This window comes from Carettochelys insculpta, chromosome 4 (assembly GCF_033958435.1).
Source record: "Carettochelys insculpta isolate YL-2023 chromosome 4, ASM3395843v1, whole genome shotgun sequence".
NCBI lineage: Eukaryota > Metazoa > Chordata > Testudines > Carettochelyidae > Carettochelys > Carettochelys insculpta.
Window position 1 is genome coordinate 107,926,484 of NC_134140.1, and position 21,865 is coordinate 107,948,348.

Sequence of the window (21,865 nt, forward strand, 5' to 3'; positions counted from 1 at the left end):
CAGGACTGCTTTTAATTATAAAGACAATAAGGACCCTTTTATAAACAATGTAGAGATGTGTTTCTCATCTTCACAAACTTCCTCATTGTTTGTTGTTATCCCCTTGAAGTTGTGACACAGTGAAGAACGCAAGTTACATAAACATAGTATTTTTGCATAATTTCTTTCATTTGGGCCAGATCAACTGGGAAGCTTTAGTGCTTTGATGCACAAGATTCAGAAATGCTGAGACTCTAAAGACTAGTTGAAAAAGAACTCTGTATCAGCATCAGTTGTTATATGAAGACATAATGGATTAAACTGTAAAGTTAAACTTGGAGAGAAATGGAAGGCAATAATTCAAGTTCAACCAGCTCTATAATATGGCCAAACTGTCTTTTCCCAACTTAAAGAGACAAGAGGGTGAGGTAATATCTTTTATTGAACCAAATTCTGTTGGTGAGCAAGGCAAGCTTCTCTCGTTAGGAGACAGGGATGTAGTTTATTTGGAATCTGAGTATCCTTTGAGGATTTAACTTGGTCTGTTTTTACTGTACATAGGCAAATCCCTAATCATCAGATTACTTTGCTTCCTTTCAGGTAACACTAAAACAAATTAGTAAAGTGTATGGTAGTTGACAATGCACCATTTACAACTCAATGTCAATTTAATCAGAAACATAAATATGGCCTGAAGAAGAGCTTTCTGTAAACTCATAACTTAGTGCTGCTATTTTGAAATAATTGTTATCTTGTATTTTACCAGCAACTATTTCAAGATAACTATTTTGAAATAGGAGCTATTCCTCCTGCTATGTGAGGTTTAAAGATTTTGACACAACACACCTGCTATTTCAAATTTATTTCAAAATAGTGTGAACATAGTGTAGATGACAAAATAATTTCACAATAATAGTTATTTTGAAATAACTTTGCTGTGTAACCTAGCCTTTGAGTGCATCATGGACTGAGAATTTTGATTAAAGGAATTCTTATCTATGCCATCAAATGGGAATGATCTGTACAACTGTTAACCCAAATGCTTTAAGTATATTAAAACCAAACATTAGCAGAAATAGTTTGCAGTAAAATATTTTGCCTGGCTCCTACAAGTACTTCCACTAAAAAATAGCAGACATGTCTCTTGTCACTGCTTCAGCAACATTAGAAGCCCTTATTTATTTACTGCTATCAACACTAGGTCAATTATACATTCTAGAAAAAATACAGTTCCATCATTCACAATGGGAGCTCTAGGGTGGACAGAGTACCAGAAACTGCCAGCATTTTTTATCCCCATATTTCTGCATGTGCTGTGAGCAGAGTTAGATGACACAGAACTATGATGACTGCCTGTATCCCTGGCTAAATTATTGCAGTTGCTGTGACTTCAATGATGGGGAACTGTTCAGGGAAAAATACTAGTGAAGACACAGGGTGACTGTTTACTCCACTATCTTTTTGTCTCCTCCTTAAACGCTCTTTGTTGTAGTTAGGATTATAATGCCAGGGCTTTCTTACCTTGCTGTATGAGATGCCGTCAAATACAGATGTTATTTCAGCAGGAGATGACACATTGACCACAATAGGGTGGGAAGACAACAAGGAGTCCTCCTTCATCACAGGCAGCACGTCATCAATTAGCACCTGATCGAGCTGGTAAAAAGAAAACATTAAAACAGAAACAAAACCAGGGCTGTAATTCTTATTCCAAGAACACGTAGATTATAACTTTAAGGGAAACTTCCAGACCTGTCTTTGGGGTGTGGGGATGTGGACAGAGGAGGAATACAGAATGAAACTTCACCTGCTCATCAGAATGACTTGTGCATTAGCACTGTATTTCTAAGATGGGGACTTTTTTTCCCTCTGCTATGATAAATTATGGCTTATAGAATCCTGTTTGCAAAGGTGCATCCCAAAACACAAAAAGCTCAGCAAGGCAAAAAAGTGAGACTATTTCCAATTTAGATTTGAAACATAGCACAGATGGCTATGTAGAGATTGGGTTGAGGAGTATGTAGGGTTTCTTCAGGGGTTGTCCCTGATTGTTTTGTTATTTTAGTTCTGTTTTTCTTTGGCAGATCTAGTAATTTTTATACATATTCCCTTAATTCCTGATTAATAGATGAATGAGACTAAACTTCTCTATAATTCTCTGTTTTACCATTCATTGGTACACAGTTCTAAAATAATGTAAGGATTTTAAAAAGGACTATAACACCTCAGGATAGTAACACATAGTTATGTTAATGCAAGACCAATGGAATTTCAAACTTCTGGATACAATGTAGTTAACACAAGGTGGAAGAATTTGCTCCCCCCCCCCCATGTACAGCACAGAATTGCATAAATGAAAAGATGTATCATGGTTTTTGGCTTTGTTTTGGAGCAGAAGTTATGCTCTGGTCACTGCTAAAAGTAAATGTCTCAATGACTGGCATTTGGCTGTAAAGGGTTTAATATGCTAAAATCTAACAAACTAAATATAAATAAGAATAGGAATGCATATGGTAGCTAAAGTCTCATATTAATTTGGTAGAAATAGGCCATGACATCTTTTTTTTTTTTTTGACAGGTAACAAAGTCACCTAATTCAGACAAGAAGTTATTAGTCCTCCAATGTGTAAAATATATATAAGCACACCTGTTTTAATTTTCTTGCAGCATCATAAGTTGAACTATTTCAGCTCCACCTTTATCATTATTGGGAGCTTTAGGATAGGCAGGACACCCGGTCACCACTTTTTTTTTTTAAACTTTATTTTGGTTAAATCTGCCCTGTACTATAACTTAGTGGTTAAAACGCCTGTAGCAGCTTGAACGGGAGAACTGTTACCTACCTTCTGATCTGGGACCAGAGCAAAGCAAAAGGTTTGGATCTAAAGAAATTCACCCTAAACCCCCACTTGCAAATCCACCAGACTTCCAGGTTGGATTGTGATTATGTAACCACTTGAAACCAAACCAGATAATTCACTTCTGAATGAATAAAAGGAGAATCGTCATCCTTCAGGATGAAGACATATAGCCATCTTGCAAAATCACCATGTCTGGGTTCAGAATTTAATTACTGACTATTTATTACTTTCCTCAGGGGAGGAGAACTTCACAAGTCCTACAGACTAGTTTCAGAACAGAACTTAGTTCCTAGGGCAAGAAACTGAGCCAAGCCCTCACACGGACCGACCAAAAGAGTTTTGTGGTATACGACTGCACAGGCCAATTTGTTAATAGATTTCCTTTTCTGGGTAGCTGCATGCCACCCTAATCAAATGTATGAGTATCCACTGTGCCTCCTTCTTTTCAAAGTCTATGATGTCACTGTAATTTTCATTCTGTTCCAAATAACCAACATAGTACAGAAATAATTACCATTTGCCAATCAGCTTCTGCAGCATTGACTCCCAGGAACTCAAAAAAACTGGCAAACCCTTCATTCAGCCACAAGTCGTCCCACCAGTCCATTGTCACAATGTTTCCAAACCACTACAATTGTAAGCATTAAATATGAAGTGTTAACTATTACAGTAAGTGTATATTATAATACTGCAAATCTTCTTGCAGTACATTGATTTTGTTTACATTTCTTCCCATTGTCATTAAGAAGAATTTGTCATAATGGTGGGTTTTTAATAACAATTCAGATGATGACTCACGTTAATCATTTGTACTATGAAATTACATATTACAGCAGTGACTGATACTGAGTCATACACCACTGGAAGTATTTTTAGTTTCTCCTTCTTGATTTCATTTACCTTTATATGGACCAAATTTTCAAGCAGCTTCCATAGTTTAGTTGCATCCATTTGCAAGTTTCAGCCACATATCTGCACATGTAAATGATGAGGGTGAGTGGGTGTGAGAGAGATGATGTTGCAAGCAGATTTTTCAGAGGTTGGCTGAAAATCTAGCCCTAATATCTAATTTTTTGAGAAAAGCCCATTTTCAATAATTTCAGTGCTATAAAACTGTAGAATTATCTTTGTGCACTTATTTTTAAAGTGAGGTTTTAACATGCTTACAAGACCTGGAACCAAATGTACGACTGATTATTTTCACAAATGAAGAACAGATATGGTGCACTTCCAGTGCTTTAAAATCATTAAACATTTAAAGGCATCTACCTGATGAACGAGTTCATGGGCAATCACAGCTGCTACTCTCTGTTTGTTGGAGGAAGCAGATTCTTTGGGATCATAAAGTAGATTTGTTTCTCTGTAAGTAATCAGACCCCAGTTTTCCATAGCACCAGTTCCAAAATCTGGAATAGCTATTTTATCTATATGGAAAGCAAGAAAGCTGGGTAAATATTGTATTTCCTAAGTTCTTAAGTGATTATTCCTTTTGAGGTAGAAAGCAGCCCTCTGCATATTCACAACATAAGGTAATAGCTTGTTTTGTTGCTCACCTTTTGGTTGTCTTCCATATTAGTATTGCAATGAGCAATACGTACTTTCAATCTGGAACAGAGATGTTCAGGAATACCCTGGGGCAGTTTCTCAACTGCATGTAAATTGTCATGGCTCCAACGACTTTAATGTAGCTTTGAAAATTTACACTATTCAAAGTCGTATTTTCAGGTAAAGTGTTGTGCAACCGTGTGGTGAAAGACACTACAGTGAATCAACACTACAGTTTGGCTTCAGAAATTAAGAGCATTTTCTAGGGATACGTTCTCTTGGCAATAACGCATCTGAAAATACCCATAGCATAACAAAGCATGTTGTTGTTTAATCACTCTCTGAAGTAACAAATGTTTATTGTCTTATTAACTGAAGTAAATACTCCATGTAGTAAAACTTTTGCTTCTTCTCACTGCAATCTGTGGAATCACTTCTTCCAATTCCATAATCAATACAAATTAAAATAAGAATTCTGGATTTGATTGGCCTCACATTCTGTTGTGTGTGGATTGACAGCAGCCTTTTCAAATGGATCAGGATAAAATGGATCAAATGGATTCAAAACTGGACAAAAAGCCTTACGCAGATATTTAAGTGCAAATTGCAGGTAGAATTATTAATGTCTGTTTATTCTAGCCAGTTCAGTCACTGGTCAGAGCTATCAAACTGGCAAGGTGTATGGGACATGCTATACTATCTGTCAAAGACACAGAAATGAGGGTCACAAGAAATATTAATGATGCCAAAAGTTCTGAAGTGACAGTAAATGAATTTAGTTAAATTACTTGGTTAAAATCCTCTTTGATTCACCCATTCTGATGTAATCAATTTTTAACAATGAAGAGACAATATTATACAGCTATGAAAGAAAGATGGACTTTTGGTTCTCAGTTGGAGAGCTGAGATCTTTTCTCCTACAACTTGACACCCAGAGGACCACAACATATAATCTTTTAGCTGGTTTATGTTCTAAATATTTGTCAGGGGACAGAGGCTTACCATAGATGGAAACTTAGTGTCCTTTAAATGGCCACTAGACATGTTACAGAAACATGAGCTTGGTTACAGATAGTAAAGATCCTGTCTAAATGGACCCACAAAATGGAGTCAGCTTATAGCCAGATAAATGGACAACAGTTTAGGTAGGTCTTGGGATATAGTTGTAATTTGTAATACATATGGAAATTTATAGCAACTTAGCTGATATTTAGGAGTGAGGAAAAGAGGAAGTTCAAAGCCTTCAGAGAATTTAGCATGTCAGTGGCTTTACATGGGTAAGCCATTAGACAGTTCATAGCATGATTTAATAAAAAAATTCTATATCTGCATTCTCATGTAAAAAAAAAAGAGAGAGAGAAGTCCTGTGGAACCTTATACACTAACAGATTTGTTGGACCATAAGCTTTCATGGGCATGCATCTGACAAAGTGGGTCTTTGCCCACGAAAGCTTATGATCCAAAAAATCTGTTAGTCTATAAGGTGCCACAGAAGTTCTCCTTGTTTTTAGATATAGACTAACACAGCTTACCCATTTTATTTATTTATTTATTTTAAGATTCCATACATTTAAGTTTGTGAACCTTAGTAAACTATAACTTTTGAATTTATATCAGAGGCTGCTTCTGTAGCTTTTCCACAGCTTTAATTATATCCCCAATTAGTTCAGATTTCAAACATCCAAATTTAGGGATGCTCAAAGGCAATATTTTACTCTGGGACCTTAGCATACAAGGGCTATAGCCAATATTTGGTTCTGTATGAAAGTTGGTTTTGTTTGGCTCTGGGGTCTTTATTCAATCCATCTACACAAATAAATTATAGTCATTGGTCCAAAGTCAGTTCTCGTGAAAATGGGTGCAGACAAATTTGAAACAGTCACATGACTCTTTGTCAAGAAGTTTCTTGGGCACTGAACACGTCTATCTCAAGATGAATTTGGCTGTATTTAGCCATATTGTTTCTGTGTTGATGTCACTGATGTTCTCATTATTTAAAATTTGGACACTCTGATATAGAGGTGTTAGTCCCAGGGGTTGGATTCAGCTTCCAGAATTAAGGGAGGAGAATGTCCTAATTGGGTCTGAGCCTCCCCACATGACATAATAGAACATCGTGAGCTAAAAAGCCTTACAGCTCCTCAGATTCTGGCAGTAGCAGCAAAATTTCTATGTTCTCACACTCCCAAGAAAAAACAATGACTCACAGCAAAAAACAAAACAGTGCTAGTAAAGGACGAGAATGAAGGTAATCACCTAATTTTGGAAGAGAATAGTTCATATCAAAATACTGTTCAAAGTAGTCAAATACAACTTTAGTTACATTTGCAGCATATTCTGCTGTGTGCATTTGCTGCGGCTGTGCATAGATCCTGAGCTGTAAAATAAAAGAAGAGACACACAATCAGAGCAGCTTCTAGTTGGTCAAAACAAAACAAAATGTGGCTTGCAATGAAACATCATTTAGCAAAAATGATAATATGGTTGACTTTTCTTCTCTGGAAGACAAAACTTAACACTAGGATCCTTATCTAAATCACCTTTTTGAGGAGGCTTTTGTAGCCTATAAGGATATGTTAACCTATTTTATATCTCTTGTAGCCTACACCTATATTATTTGCTATTGCCTTCACCTTTCACGGTTGTTCCACTTTACCAGTAATGCAAGAGGGGTCACACTCTGTAAGACATTAGCTTGAGCTAGGTAGGTGGGGGCATCTGGATAGTTCCAGAAAAGATATAGATAAAGAGGAGTGCATCTGTGCTCCTAGACTTTAGTTCAGCTAGTTACCAACATTTTTGTATCTTATGTGGTGCCAAGATGTACAAAAACAAAGTTTTAGAGCAAGGAGACCTGAGCACAGCAGTATACTATTTGATGTTTAGTAACAAAATAGGGTCAAACTGCCAGATTTTTCTGAAAAGCATCAGATTTGCATGTCACTGAACCCAATGTGGGGAGGGATTGGTTTGCATATGGGAAACTGAGGCAGAGGACTGACTTGCAAAGGAAAGTCACATAGGGAGTCAATAGCAGTATTCTTAATACCATCCAGAAATCTGGATTCACAGTCATTAGGCAATAGTTTCTCCAGAACAGTAATAACTTAGCCTGAACAAAAGTTTAAAACAGCCTTATATCAAAAGCATGTACCTTGATTCTTAGGAGAAAAGGAAGGAAAATTAGCAACAGCACCACTTTGGAAGAATTTTTCTATGTCACCTTGTAAAAGCTGGGCAACAAACTAGTTACTGGTGTTAAACATTCCATCAGAATTATTGGCTCAATAAGGAGTTTGGATTAAAGGCTAAATCATAGCTACAGTTTCAGCTTAGATTCAACAAATCTAGTAAAATCTTGAACGGCTCTCACAAGAGTTTTGAACAATAAAAATCCCACGAGACTAGGAAGGCTTACAAAATTTTGTCTGAATCCAAACCAGAACAGGAGAGCTGATTCCCTACTCTTTTGGATACAATCTGTAACCAAAACTATAGGAGTCACTTCATATTTGTGGGTTCAGATCCACACATTCAATTCAGAGTGTGTAAAGCTCCCATCTTTCATGACTGTGATTTTTTTAACATGTTATCTGCATCACTCCTACTGCGATTGGGGCACATAGATACTACTGTAATATAATTAATAACAGAGAGAAAGCCGTGCTAGTCTATACACTATCAAAACAAAAAAAAGCAGTCAAGTAGCACTTTAAAGACTAGCAAAGTAGTTCATTAGGTGAGCTTTCATGGGACAGACCCACTTCTTCAGACCATAGCCAGACCAGAACAGACTCAATATTTAAGGCACAGAGAACCAAAAACAGTAAGCAAGGAGGACAAATCAGAAAAAGATAATCAAGGTGAGCAAATTAGAGAGTGGAGGGGTGGAGGGGAAGGTTCTGCATACTTGGCTCAATCTAATTCTTGACCTTCCCCCCAACCCCTCCACTCTCTAATTTGCTCACCTTGATTATCTTTTTCTGATTTGTCCTCCTTGCTTACTGTTTTTGGTTCTCTGTGCCTTAAATATTGAGTCTGTTCTGGTCTGGCTATGGTCTGAAGAAGTGGGTCTGTCCCATGAAAGCTCACCTAATAAACTATTTTGCTAGTCTTTAAAGTGCTACTCGACTGCTTTTTGTTTTGATAATTAATAACATTGCACTATGCATTTTACACAACAGTGCAGTAGATTACAAAGTAAAAGAGCCAAGTGCACATAGGTTCACAGTTTGTAAGGCAAGAAGAGACAATTTTGATAATCTAGTTTGACTTCCTGAAGAACACAGCCCATAAAAAGGGGAAGATTAAGCAATACAATAGGAAAAGCTGATTTTATGTTTTTTGGAACTCTCATCTGGAATATGTTCAGAATGAAAATTGGACTTACAGGAACTCCTCTGGCAGACTTTCTTTCTACCCAGTCAAACTGGTGCACTGCAAAGCATACCAAATATGTGCTCATTGGGACAGATTTCTGAAAAGTTGTCCTGTTCCAGCCACCACTCAGTTGAACTGTTTGCTAAGAAAGGAGAAAAATAAAAAGAGTAAATAACATTCTCTATTCACTTTTGCCACTTCATTCATGATTTTATAGACAGCTATCAAATCCTCACTTAGTTGTCTCTTTTCTAAAATAAATGCTTCTAATCCTTTTAGTCTCAACTCATTTAGAGGTAGTTCAAACCTGTGCTCCTCTTTGTTGTCCTCCTTTGAACCTTTCTCCAGTTCTGGCTCCTTTTAGAGGTAGGGCTACCAGAACTGGACCCAGTATTCAAAGTGTGGGAACACATCTATATAGTGGCATTATGACATTTGCTTAGTGTTTATACCATTCTTAATACTTCCTAAAATTATGTAAGTCTTTTTGATGGCTGTTGCACACTCAGTGGAAGTTTCAGAGAACTATCCACAGTGACTCCAAGATCTCTGTCTGGAATAACTAATTTAGAAACCATCATCACATGTATAGCTGGGATTATTTTTTTCCAGTGTGTATTACTTTGCACTTATCAACACTGAATTTCATCTGCCATTTTGTTGCCAAGTCACCACTTTTGTGAGGTCCCTCTGTAGCTCTTGGTCAGGTCTGTGTAAGCTTGAAACCTTTCTCAAAACAACAGTTGAGGTCCAAATAAAAGGTATTACCTTTGTCTCGCTACCAACCTGGAACCAGCATCATTGTGAATCATTTATGGATGGCTGGTGGGGAGGAAAGTCTACAAGATATGTGCATGTGGATAGGTAGCTAAAGAGAAAATATTCTCACCTGCACTGGGATTGGCAGAGTTTTGTTGTGTTGTGCTCTGCTGCAGAGCTTTGATGGCCAGTAATACTCAACTAAGAATGATATCTAAATCGCCACTCTCATTTCATATAACTCTTTCAAAACCATAAGATGTAAAGCTTCTGAAATGACAAAGGATCTATCAACACACAGTGGCTGCACCTACACAACCTCTCCCTTTCTGAAGGGGCGTGTAAATGCAGAGGATTGAAAATGCTAGGGAGGTGTTTATATGAATATTCAGCACCACATTTGCATAATAGCAGCCACTCACCACATCGAAAGCTGTGTAGAAGGTGTTCCTTTGAAACGAAGCCCTGCTTTCAAAAGCACCCTTCTTCCTTTCGAAGAACCCCGTCTACATGGCTATTTTGTGTTTTGAAAGCAGCACTTTGCTGTGGCAAGTGGCTGTCATTATGCAAATGAGGTGCTGAATATTCATATCAGCACCTCATTAGCATTTTCAATCCACTGCATTTACATGCCCCTTCCGAAAGGGAGGGCTAGTGTAGGTTAGTCAGGGTGTTTAGATTTGAATTATTGTTAAAGTTGTTTTCAGGGCTTCGGGGGTTTATTTATTTATTTATTTATTAAACAAATAGGAGTTGGTACTCAGCCAGCTTCCTCCCCAGCCAGTCCCATTGCTAGGGCTGCCAAGGTGCCGGTACTCGGTACCGGCACAAAAAAAGCACTGGTTGTTTTACAGACTCATTCTACTTGTGTATGAAAACTCTTTATGAAATACATACCTCTACTGGCATGTTTGCGAGTACTTTGAATGGTTCTTTGTGGATGATAATTATGGTGTAAGTTGCCTTTTTGTTGGGCTCATCAAAGCAAGGAAATGACTTCCGTGCATCTGTTGGCTCATGATCAGTAGCTGCTATGCTCCTTTAAAATAAAGAAAAAGGAAGTTGCATTCTCCTAAGCCTTCATAATAGTCATTCTTTGTTATTGCCATGTATGAGTATAATTGTTCGTTAATACTGCAAACTGCAGCAGATCTAGCAAAAGTTTTATTTTCAGTGGTCTTTTTATAAGATACAGCTTTAAGATACAACTTAAATATTCATAACCCTCCAATATACGTGGGTTCTTATAAGTCACAACCACTTGGTACAAATGGAAGATGTACACAATTCAGATGCACTCAATTTTTTTTTCAAAGAGCAAGTAAAGGAAAACACAAGTATTTCATCCTACAGTAAGAAGAAATCCTGCTCACCATGGGTGGCAGGTGTAAGAGGCAAAGATGGGCAATGCCCCCCCTCAATCTTAGCACTCAGCATCTCCCCTCTTCCTATCCCTACACTGATGGTTCCGGGAGGCTTCCACTGCAGGCTGTTGCAGCTTGCAGACAGGTGACTCTTCTTCCAAAGTGTAAAAATCCGAAGTTTCCCCCTGTCACAGGGCTGATAAAATATGGCCCATGATCTGGATCCATCCCACCAAACCACCAGCTCTGGCCTGGTGATGCAGTGGGGAGCCTCAGGCACACACCCAACTCAGAAAAGCAGCTTCAGGGTCCTGTTTCTTTCAATAGCTGCAAACTCGGTGGGAGGGTGAGAGAGGTTTCAAGTGTTGTCCCAGCCCCCAGCCCAATCCTATTGAATGGCTTCTGGCCAATGGGTGCTTTCTGTGTGAATCACCTGTTCCCCTCCCCTCAGGCTTTCATACATACATGGAACCAGCCATGGCCCCTCAAGAAGAGAGTCTGGCTGCAAAATCAGCTGGGCTGCTGGCCAGGAGTTGCCCACGTAAGTCTCCTGGTCAGAGCCTGCCTATGGCACCCCAGCTCTTCCCTCACCCCAGCCTTCTGCCAGTCCTCCTGTACTATAGCCCCTTTCAGACCCTGCACCCCAGTCCCCTGTCTCAGGTCACAGCCCCCTCCTGCCCTCTGTCATAGCCCAAACCTGTGCAGACAAACACTAGTGACGCAATGTCCCTAAGTGCCACAAGTCATGGCATTTGTATTAGAGACTTGTAGACCAAGCCATAACCTGGTGCAAACATAGCGCTAATTAAAGAAAAAGTGAAATAATTTACAACTTGGTTGTAAGGTTAAAAAAATAAATAAAAACTCCCTTTTTATAAGTTGGATCCTGCCCCTGGAATTTCTGTTGATTTCTAGGTTTTGAAACATGAATCAGAAGTGACAAAGTTGTAAATATGCCAGGAATATTAAGAATAGATCTGTCTGTGACCACATGCAGCTATTTGTTCCCAAAATAAAACATTGCTACATTTAGAGTGTGATAAATTACCATTTTTTTTTGCCAAGCACACACAGATTTTCATTAAAAGAGAGAAAGAGACAAAGAGAAATTTTGTCTCCCTCAGTTACGTAATGGATTTTCATACTTTTTTTTTCAAAACATAGCATCATCTTTTTCCCAGGGAAATTTTGGCACTTTAGCAAGGGATACACAGAGTCATGGCAAAATATGGTTGCTGCCTGCAGAAATGGCCTCGGCTTTCTTTTAAACAGAGAACATTCAAAGAGAAAACGGGGAAATATTTCACATATTTGCCAATCTACAAAAACAGAAATATCAGCTTCTTATCAGTTGGAGACATGCCCAAACTAGACCCCTCCCCACTCCACAATGCTTCACTTTAGTGGCGTGAATAAAAGGGAATTTAGATCTGAGCCAGATTTTTGTAGTTATGCAAACCCAAGACACAGCTGCCTTGCCTCATCTGTATCCTCAGTAATACCAGAAAAAAGGAAACTGGAGTTATTTCACATCTCTAAATAGCAGCTGAGAACTGAAAAAGCTGTAACTCTTCAGAATAAACTTATTGGTATTTTCATGGAACTTATTATTCTCATACCAGAGTACCTCACATTTTATTCTTGATTGTATTTATCCTTATCACAGCCCCATGAGGTAAGGAAGCACAATTATCCCCATTTACATGTAAAAGTGCAGAGACACTGAGGCTGTTTGTATACTGGAGAGTTCTGTCAACAGAAGAGGCCTTCTGTCAACAGAACTCAGAAAGCATTTACACTCATAAAGCCTTATGTTGACAGTCTCAACAGAACTCTGCATTTGTTTTGACAGTGTTATCCCTTGAAAATCTGAGGCATAACGCTCTGGCTGGGTCTACACTACAGAGTTTTGTCAACAGAAGGGGCCTCTGTCAACATAACTCATGGAGCGTCCACACACTTAAAGCATTTGGTCAACAAAGTCTCAACAGAACTCTGCATTTTCCTCAACAGAATTATCCCACAAAAATTTGAGGCATAACTATCTCTAGAGAGAGTGCTGTTGATAAAATTACAGTGTGGACACTTCTGTCGACAGAGAGGGCTTCCAGTTGCCCGGCAGCCTTCTTTGCACAGCTGCCACTCTGCTTTCTGGCACCAGAGGGCAGTGCAGTCTGGCAGTTCTCTGTCGACAGAGCAAGTTGTGAGAGAGGTTCTGTCACGATAACCCTGTTGACAGTAACTTTCTGGTGACAGATGTTTCTAGTGTAGACATGTCCTCTGAGAACAGAGTTCTGTCGACAATATGTGCAGTGTTCCCACTTCTGTCGACAGAGAGGGCTTCTGGTTCCCTGTGCAGCCCTGTTTGCAGAGCTTCCAGTCAACCATTCTGTTGGGAGAGAGCAGAGCAAAGTGGCTGCTTTCTGTCAACAGAGCAGATTGCTCTGTCAATCTTTTTTTGTATGGAGATGCACTCTGTTGACAGGTTGCTGTAGTGTAGACATTGTCTGATTGTCCAGTATCCTAGAGAATGTGACAAAGAAGAGAATTAAACTGTGATTTCCTAAGTCCCAGGCTAGTCCCCAGATCACTGAATCATCTTGTCTGGGACGCAGTATTGTTTTCCGGTGAATGTATAAAACCAGAGGTGGATCCAAGGAACAATGATATCTGGACCCATATCCAGGGTATAGAGAAAAAGGCCTGCAGCAATGCTTAAGCAATCCTAGCGGGAGAAGCAGCCTCTCAGCTGACTTCTTCCATTCTACCTCCTCGCAGCCACTCTCTCTCTTCTCCATCAGCAGTCAGGTCCCGCAGCTTCTGAGGCTATTCAAGAAGAAGTAAGATTTGGCTGATTGCAGATGGCTCAGACATTCCCACTCCAGTCCCCTCTCATAAAATAGGTTGGGCTGGTAGCACTGCCTATTATAGTTACACAATTTTCTCCATGATAATACCTGTTTTCATTTTCTTCTAACATTGCCAAACTTTTATCATTTCAACTAAAATCTTCCATAGCAGGTATTATCTCAGGCTGAAATTTACTGAAATTTTTCAGTCAAAATAGGTCAGCAGCTTGTTACCGTGAGCCAGGTGCAGAAATAAGGTCCTTGCCCCATCAAAACATTCTGGTGCTCTTTCCTTTGTGAATCTCTAGTGCCCTCATGCTCTGGAGGAGGGACTAGAAATTCAGCAGAGAGTGGCTGGCATTGGTATCTGAGCTCAGCCATCCTGATAAATAATTGCACAAATCTGCTCAAGTCTTTCAAAGACCACAGTTTGCATAGTTCCTTGTTAAAGTGTGGCCACTAAATTCACTGAAGATTTCATCTGCACTGGTCATGCTGCAGCAGAGGGCCAAGCAGAACTTTCCCTGCAATTACAGCTCTGGGCTGCTGAGGCACAGATGGAGGCTGCATACCAGACTTTAGAGCAGGAAGCCTGTCTTCCCTGTGTTCTCAATGCCCACCCAAAATCTTGAGCCCAGCACACCCCTGGTGACAGGTGATGCAGAAGAGAAAGCAACCAGATATGACTGCAGAAGGGACAAGAGTTAGTGCTGAGGGAAGATAAGGGGATTATACTGAGACAAGGAACCTTCTGTGGGGTGATTGGGACTGTAGGCTGACAGTGAGTGGAGAGGGGAGAGATGCTGGGACTGGTGGGGGCAAGACTGGGAGTGGCTGGCTAAGCAGAGTGGGACTAGGAGCCAAGGATGGAAGTGTGTGTGGGAACACTGATGTCAGACGAAGATCCAGAAGGGGGTTGGGACTGCCTAGCAGTGAAGCAGGTGGAAGGAGGTTATGGTGAGGGAAAGTGGAGGAGGGCAGATGACTGGGGCAAGGACCCAGAGGGATATGAGTGGAGGGGCACTGACACTGAAGTAGGAGCCCAAAAAGGGAGACTGGGACTGAGAGCTGTTGGAGATAGAGGAAGTGGAGGGAGAAAAACAGATTAGATGAAGAAACAGATGGGACAAACTGAGGAAAAGGTGGGAGAGGAGACTGGGATTGTGCATGCTAGAAGGAAGCCTGAGAGTGGATGTGGAGAGACTGGGATGAGGAGGTCAGAGAGAGAAACTAGGACTGGCTTGGCAAGGAGGCTGGGATTGAGGAGAACAGAATGAGGCTAGTGCAAGTATCCATGGAGTAGGGAAGAGAGCACTGGGACAGACAAATAGAAGAGGAGGAGACACAAAAAATCCATCTGGGAGGATATAAACCAAAGACTTTGAGATCACTAGAGAACACTTCCCTCCAGAGCCTGGAATGCAACCCAAGATCCCTGAGCCTCACCATTCCTCTGCCATCAGCAAATGTGCATGAAAGCCACCAGAAAAATGTGTGTCTCATCCTCCCTCATAAAGGATGACAACCTGCTACTGCTATCAGTTACTCTGCTAGTTCAAATAGCAGACATCTGTGTGGTAGAGCTACAGTTTCCAATCCTGATGATGAACCCTGTGATTCCATGATGGAATTTCTGTTTGCTTACTTTTCAGTTTGCTTTTTTTAAAGTATAGAAGATTACACACACAAAACAACATTAAATAAGTATTATGGTTGCAAAGTCAAGTACCCAAAAGTTAGGAAATGCCAGAAGTAAGATTGCCTGTACAATGTTAATTCACATATCTTGTTCATATACATTATGGCTGTGTCTACACCTGCATTCCTCTTTCGAAAGAGGCATGCAAATGAAGGACATCGAAAATGCAAATGAGGTGCAGATTTACATATCAGACACCTCATTTGCATATTCTTATTTCAAAATAGCTTCTTTCAAAAGAAGAAAACCAGTGTAGACACTGCTCTTTCAAAAGTAAACCCCATCTTGGAAAGAATCCTTCTCATGAAAGAGGGAAGAAGGATTCTTTCGAAGATGGGGTTTACTTTTGAAAGAGCAGCATCTACACTGGTTTTCTTCTTTTGAAAGAAGCTATTTTGAAATAAGAATATATAAATGAGATGCTAGATATGTAAATCTGCACCTCGTTTGCATTTTTGATTTCCCTCATTTGCATGCCTCTTTTGAAAGAGCAATGCAAGTGTAGACACAGCCTATGAGAGCCTTAAATTACTTTATCAGATACTATTTTTCTTTCCAGAGGACCTCTGCCTTATTCAGTATACAGAACGGATCTTCCTGGGGAACGAATCAGGGTTCTGTTGTGAAGGAGGTTTGTCTGTGGGATGCCTGCATGATTTATTGCAGACGTTGGAAGATATGTAATGACTCAGCCAGGGAAATTATAAGAAGAGAATGTATGGTCTTACAGGTAAGGCATGCTTGTACAGGTAAGGCATGCTTGTACAGGTCAGGCATGCTGCTTTACAGATTTGGAATGTATCCCTTCCTCTGCCACTGAGTTCCTGTCTCATACTAGGAAAATCAGTTAAAACAAACTTCACAGGCGGTCACCAATGACACTTCACTTGAAATTCTGCTACCTAAGTTGCAGAAATTCTTACAACATCTAAATGCTACTGAGGTCCCTAGGAGCTGTGCTTTAATATATGAAAATCCATGTAATGCTACATACTGTGAAAAAAAAATCACATCCTGATATCACCTAAAAGAAGTGGATACTTTTGACCTTAATTTCGGTGTCTCAGTTCCCCATCTGTAAAATAAGAAAAGCACTATCCCTTTGTTCACAGGAGTGTTGTAAAGATACTCATTAACGTTTGCGAAGCACTGAAACACTAGTAATGGGTACCATAGAAACATGCATGTGACAATTCAATAATTACATCTCCCGATTGAAGTTTGAATAGTGTACAAAAAATAAGGCCTAGAGCAACACTTGGAATGATGAGAAGATGGCATAATAAAGAATAGTTGCTCATTTATTGAGCACCATCCACACTGCTGACTGAACAAGGCAGTGTTCTGAAGAAAAAAATAGCACATTAATCAGGCTTCTTTAGTTTAGGCATTTCTCAACATGTTTAGTGTTTGACTTTGCACTCTTAATAATGTCCTTTTAAAAGAGGCTCAGTCTCTACTATGCACACGTGTTTACTTCACGCTGTTTCCTATATGCACTTGCTACGAAGAAGGGATTACTCCTGGTTTTGCACTTGAGCTGCTGTTCCACTTTTCCTCCCCTACTTCTGAAATTGAGGCCTGCCAGCTGACAGATGGATGAGATTGACAATGAGCTTGTGATTAAGATGCTGAACTGGGCCTTAGGAAATATGAGTTTTGTCCCTGATTCTCTGACAGATTTCTTGTGTTACCTTGGGAGGGTTACTCCTCCTTCCACACCTCCATCCTCAAACCTCCAATAAACTGGAGATAACTCCTCAAGTTACAGGGATGTTGTGAGGTTATGTTTGCTAATCATTTTAAGACTATTAGATGCTAGGAACATAAGTACCTTGTCTAAATTGATAACAGAGGAGCTGTATAGGGATGGTAGTGAGAGAATTCAGCTGAAGAGCCAAGTGGGGACAAATGGTCCCCATAGGGCTTCCTCTTAGATCAAATTGTGCTGCCCATTTGTATACATATAGGGCGAGGGCAGAGTCAATCTTTGCTTTTCTGTCTTCCCTTGCATCCTCCCTGGCCAATGTCAGCCTCTGCTAGTGCTCATGGGACTGCCAGTCAGCCGCAGGGTGAAGCTGAGGTAACTGCACCACACTTTTAATAACAATGAAAACCATAAGTTTCACTCTGCTGCTGTTGAGGAAAGCTATGAGGTATTCAAGCAGCCAGCCTGCTGATTCTGGATTACCTTCTAAGTATCAGGGCTAGAAATGCCCCTTTAAAAATAATCAGGAATGGAGCAGAAAGTGGTGGTTTTAGTGCCCCTCTCCTAACACAGAGACATTTTTGTCACTTAGCACTGTCTGGCAGCTCTTTCAAACCTTGCCCTTGAAATAGTGATAATCTGAGGTAAGCAAAATGTTAATTGAACCATCAAGAGCACATATGTTTGGGTTCTTTAACTGTGGCTAAACCTTTGTGACATTTTAAAAGTGGAGCAGAAATATGTCAAATGTATACATATCCTCCACTGTCAAACCTATCTACATCCAATTTAAACCAGCTGAGGCGGGAAAAGTGGAGCTCTGATTCTCACATTCCTTTGGCTTACGACATCCAAGAGGTTGTCAAGAAAGCTGCCACAGTGATAGCTAGTTAGTATTTCACTCAAAGGCAGTTACTTTGGGGAACCTGTAGAAAACAACATACACAGAACTCATCCTATGTAGTGGAGTACTTATACAGAGCAACAGACAGCTTCAGTCCCAGCATACAACTCCCAGATGTGAATTTGCAAGGATCAGGGATGGACTATAGCTAAAGGAGTTCCAAACTATTTTTCAGAATAAAAATATCCAGACCACATATCCTGGTAAGTAATGGCTCAGAGACTGCTCTGGTATTCTTAACACTGTAGCTTCTGTGGGGAGCTGAAAAATAAGAAAGAGCAATGTAGGAATGGAAGCAATTTGGTGACAGAGAGAAGGAGGAGAGGGAGAAAGCGGGTCTGAGTAAGCAGAAATAATGTGCAAGTCAAAGTTTTAAAAATGGATTTACTTGATCACTCCGTTCTCAGTATAGGTGGTTCTATAAAATCCAACCAGGGAGCCGTTCAGCCAGCCTTGGAACTTCAGGGTAAGGATATAGCTGTTATTTGCAGAGAGCGTCTCTTCTGCCCCCATCACCACATATTCGTGTTGTTCATAGATAAAACACTCTGTCAGTGTGATCTGGTCCCCGGAGGATTTCCGGAGCACAGGCATTTCTGTGATCTTGGTCTCTCGGAGGTGAAGCCACAAGTTCTTGGTTGCTTTATCCAACATGATGGTGATGCTGACTGTCCCTGTGTAAATATCTGCATCCATCTCGGGCTTTATTTCCAGCTCGTAGTGTGTGGGGTTAATGTAAGTGGGTAGCCTGAAATTTGTCCATTCTCCACTTGCATCATTTTTGGGAGGGCAGAGGTGCGGCTGTTCTGTCCCAGGAACAGTGGTTGCTGGCTGCTCTGTGCCTCCTAAAGTTTGGCAGGGCTCAGGTCTGCTTAATCCCACACCAAGTCCCACAGCTACACCTACTGCAGCCACCACTGCACAGATGATGGCCACATGCGTTTTCTTCATGCAGTACCTCTTAGACGTCTTTTCCTCAAAATCCATTCCTTGCATCTTTGCTCCCCTCTCCTCTTTCAAAGCTAAGCATTCACTGTAAAAAAAGGCTTACTGAACTCCTCAGCAGCACTGCTTGTTTCTAGTAAACCATGAAGATTCACTTTGTATTTTAATAGTGTAGTTCTATCTTTTCTGTATCTGTCACTCCCACCACTTCTTCTACCAGACGCTCAGTTAATTTGAGATAGCACTCACTGAGCCAGAGATAAAGTGGCCAGATCCAGAAGAGAGTAGCTGTGGAAGAAGACAGAGGAAATGAGCACTGGTACTACTCTACTTTCCTTATAAGCAGTGCAGCCCCTCCCCCTGCTCTTCTCTCAGTTAAATATAAAACAGTACTCTGTTAATCAGCAGTTAGAGGATGATCATATGCCAAAGCTCTGTCAGCAGCTTTCAGAAAGAGAGTTCACAGATCGTGGTGTAACTGCTAAGAAGCTTCAACCTTTGCCACTACTTATTTTTTCCTCCTGTTATTGTTCTTTTTAACAACAACCAAGGATTTTCTTGAACTTCCACCTCAGATTTTGTGCAATAAAATTTCCAAGGTTTAAAAAAAAATCTTTCTAGTTTTATTCAGTTGTCTTCCCTCAGTTATAGGGTGACCATATCTCCCTATCCCAAATATGGGACAGGGAGATATGGTGGCGGGCGGGTCCCTCCCAGTTTCATGGAGGTGTGGGGAGCCAGGAAACTGGCTGGCATCTTGTGGATGGGCTCCTGGTTCTCTGCACCTCAGGGAGCCAGAAAGGAGGTGGCAGCCAGCAGTGCTTCCCCAGCTTCCTTGAGGCACAGGAAGCTGAGATCCAGGCAGCAGCCACACAGATCCATCTCCTGGCGACCAGCGGAGGAGCCAGGCACAGCCATAGCAGTCCAACTCCTGGCTCCCATGAGACGCCGAGAGCCCCACGCAGCTACGTGGGTCTGGCTCTTAGCTCCCCTGAGCTGCAGGGAGCCATGAACTGGGCAGCAGCCCTGACAGTGCACAGCCCTGTTTTGAAAATAAATAGGGATGCCTTCATGACACCCAAAATACAGGGCTGTCCCACCAGAAATGGGATGGATGGTCAGCGTACTCAGTTATGGAGTCACTTTTATCGCGTGACTCCATGTGGTTATAAGCTGAAGCACTGATGATAAAATGATACAGCTTTGCTTTCGTTTCAAGCTTTAAAATGTTACTCTTTTCACATACATGGGACCAGTTTTCCAAGAGATGTTTGAGGACTGCACATGCAAACAGGTAGCTAGGGATGTTTTTACTTCCTTGTGTTGTGTAAGCCATTTCAGACTCTTCTAAAATGTCTTGGAGGGGTAGCCATGCTAGTCTGTAGCTTCACAAAAAACAAGCAGATTTGATTAAGTGGGTTTAACCCACAAGAGCTCATTACCTAATAAATAAAATTGTTAGTCCTTAAAGTGCTATGGGACTGCTTGTTTGGTTTTCTTTCTAAAAGTAAGGCTCACAATATTATTTCAACTATAGAGGACCTTCGTTTCGATAACCAGTCATTAGGCAACGTGAACCAAGTACAGCCTGTTCCTGCAAAGGCAACTTTTGGGAGTCAAGCCTACTTCTGTAAGTAATAATTCCATGCTCAGGCATGATGTACAATCTGTATTTTGGATAGCAAAGTAGATGATAACTGAATACCAAAATAAGCTCCCATTTGTTTTATGCCCAAGGGGAAAGAATGTAAAAGTGGAACAGAAGCATTCAGTTGTCAGCTGTTTTCAACTGGCCAAGAAAGAACTTACGTCTCCAGTGTTTACTTATTTCAGCAAGACAGTGCCTGTATTCAAAATAAGGTGCAGGGGTTTGGCTACATTACTCCCATGTAAATTGACAAGGGGCTTCATGGCTTAATTCTTGGTTGTTACACTAGATACAGTTCAGTGTTTTTTAAACAATTTGGATTTAATTTCACCAGGGTGGCTAGCCCTCAGACCTGAATGCAGTTGCTACATGTGCTGAAATATATTCACATAGCTCAGTGCTAGAGGTTCCTCTGGGTTAATCCCTCTCCAGCCTTTTCAGAGATGACTCTGGTCACAGCTTTACAAGTCTCTTTTTTTTCTCAACTCATTTTCAGGTGTCTCCAACCTCCACTAAGACACACTCTGGTGTGACATTCCCTGCTACAAGATTGAGAAAACAGGCTGTTATTGAAATAACTTAATAACTTGTGCCCAGAAGCCAAAGAACAAGGTTTGTTCATTGGAGAGCTCCAAGTTACTTATAACTCAGCTATTTTCAGACAGCTTTAAAAGAATTAAACAATGTCTACAACTGGAATCTTTTTTATTTCTTTAATTTTATTTTTTTCTTTTTGTCTGTTATCAAAATTAGACATGATTTGGGAAAACAGTACCTTTTAATGAACTTGGTAAGAGCGTAAGCTCCAGCAATAGGGGCTCTCCTTGCAGGTCATCATGGTCTGACCATTTACAATTTGCTTTCTCTTTTTGTTCTAGCTCAGTGGTACAGAGAGAGACAGAGAGAGAGAGAGCAGGCTTGAAACCAGATGCCTTGAAACAGAATGACTTGTTAAACACTTATAAAGAGACACATTACATGTGTCAGGTTTTCTCACTGCTTCTTTAGCCAAAAAAGGTATGATTTCAGCCCATACTGAGTTTGTTTGTTTTTTTAAGTAAAAGGTAAAAAGTAATACCAGATGAACTTATCAAATGATGTAGCAAAGTTAGTTGGTTATTGTAATTATGAGAATATTTGCAGATTTCTCTATGGAAAATTAAATTAAGAGTATTTGCACCTCATGCAGGGAAGGGGTGGGAGGAAACACACTGGGTGAGACAG

The 21,865-nt window shown here is 40.4% G+C and overlaps 1 protein-coding gene across 2 annotated transcripts in view; it reads right to left on the reverse strand.

Annotated features, from left to right (window-relative positions):
- Positions 1 to 19,044, reverse strand: part of ENPEP (glutamyl aminopeptidase) — a 43,299-nt gene extending 24,255 nt beyond the window's left edge. Inside the window, exons 1-7 of one of the 2 annotated variants that reach the window (XM_074991971.1) lie at positions 18,437 to 19,044; positions 10,422 to 10,563; positions 8,776 to 8,907; positions 6,642 to 6,762; positions 4,110 to 4,264; positions 3,355 to 3,468; positions 1,501 to 1,635 (exon numbers count right to left, since the gene is read on the reverse strand). In XM_074991971.1, the coding sequence (XP_074848072.1) occupies positions 1,501 to 1,635; positions 3,355 to 3,468; positions 4,110 to 4,264; positions 6,642 to 6,762; positions 8,776 to 8,907; positions 10,422 to 10,563; positions 18,437 to 19,044 (1,407 nt within the window). The remainder of the gene's footprint in view (positions 1 to 1,500; positions 1,636 to 3,354; positions 3,469 to 4,109; positions 4,265 to 6,641; positions 6,763 to 8,775; positions 8,908 to 10,421; positions 10,564 to 18,436) is intronic. The other variant, XM_074991972.1, reaches the window with a different exon arrangement.
- Between the last annotated feature and the right edge of the window lie 2,821 nt (positions 19,045 to 21,865).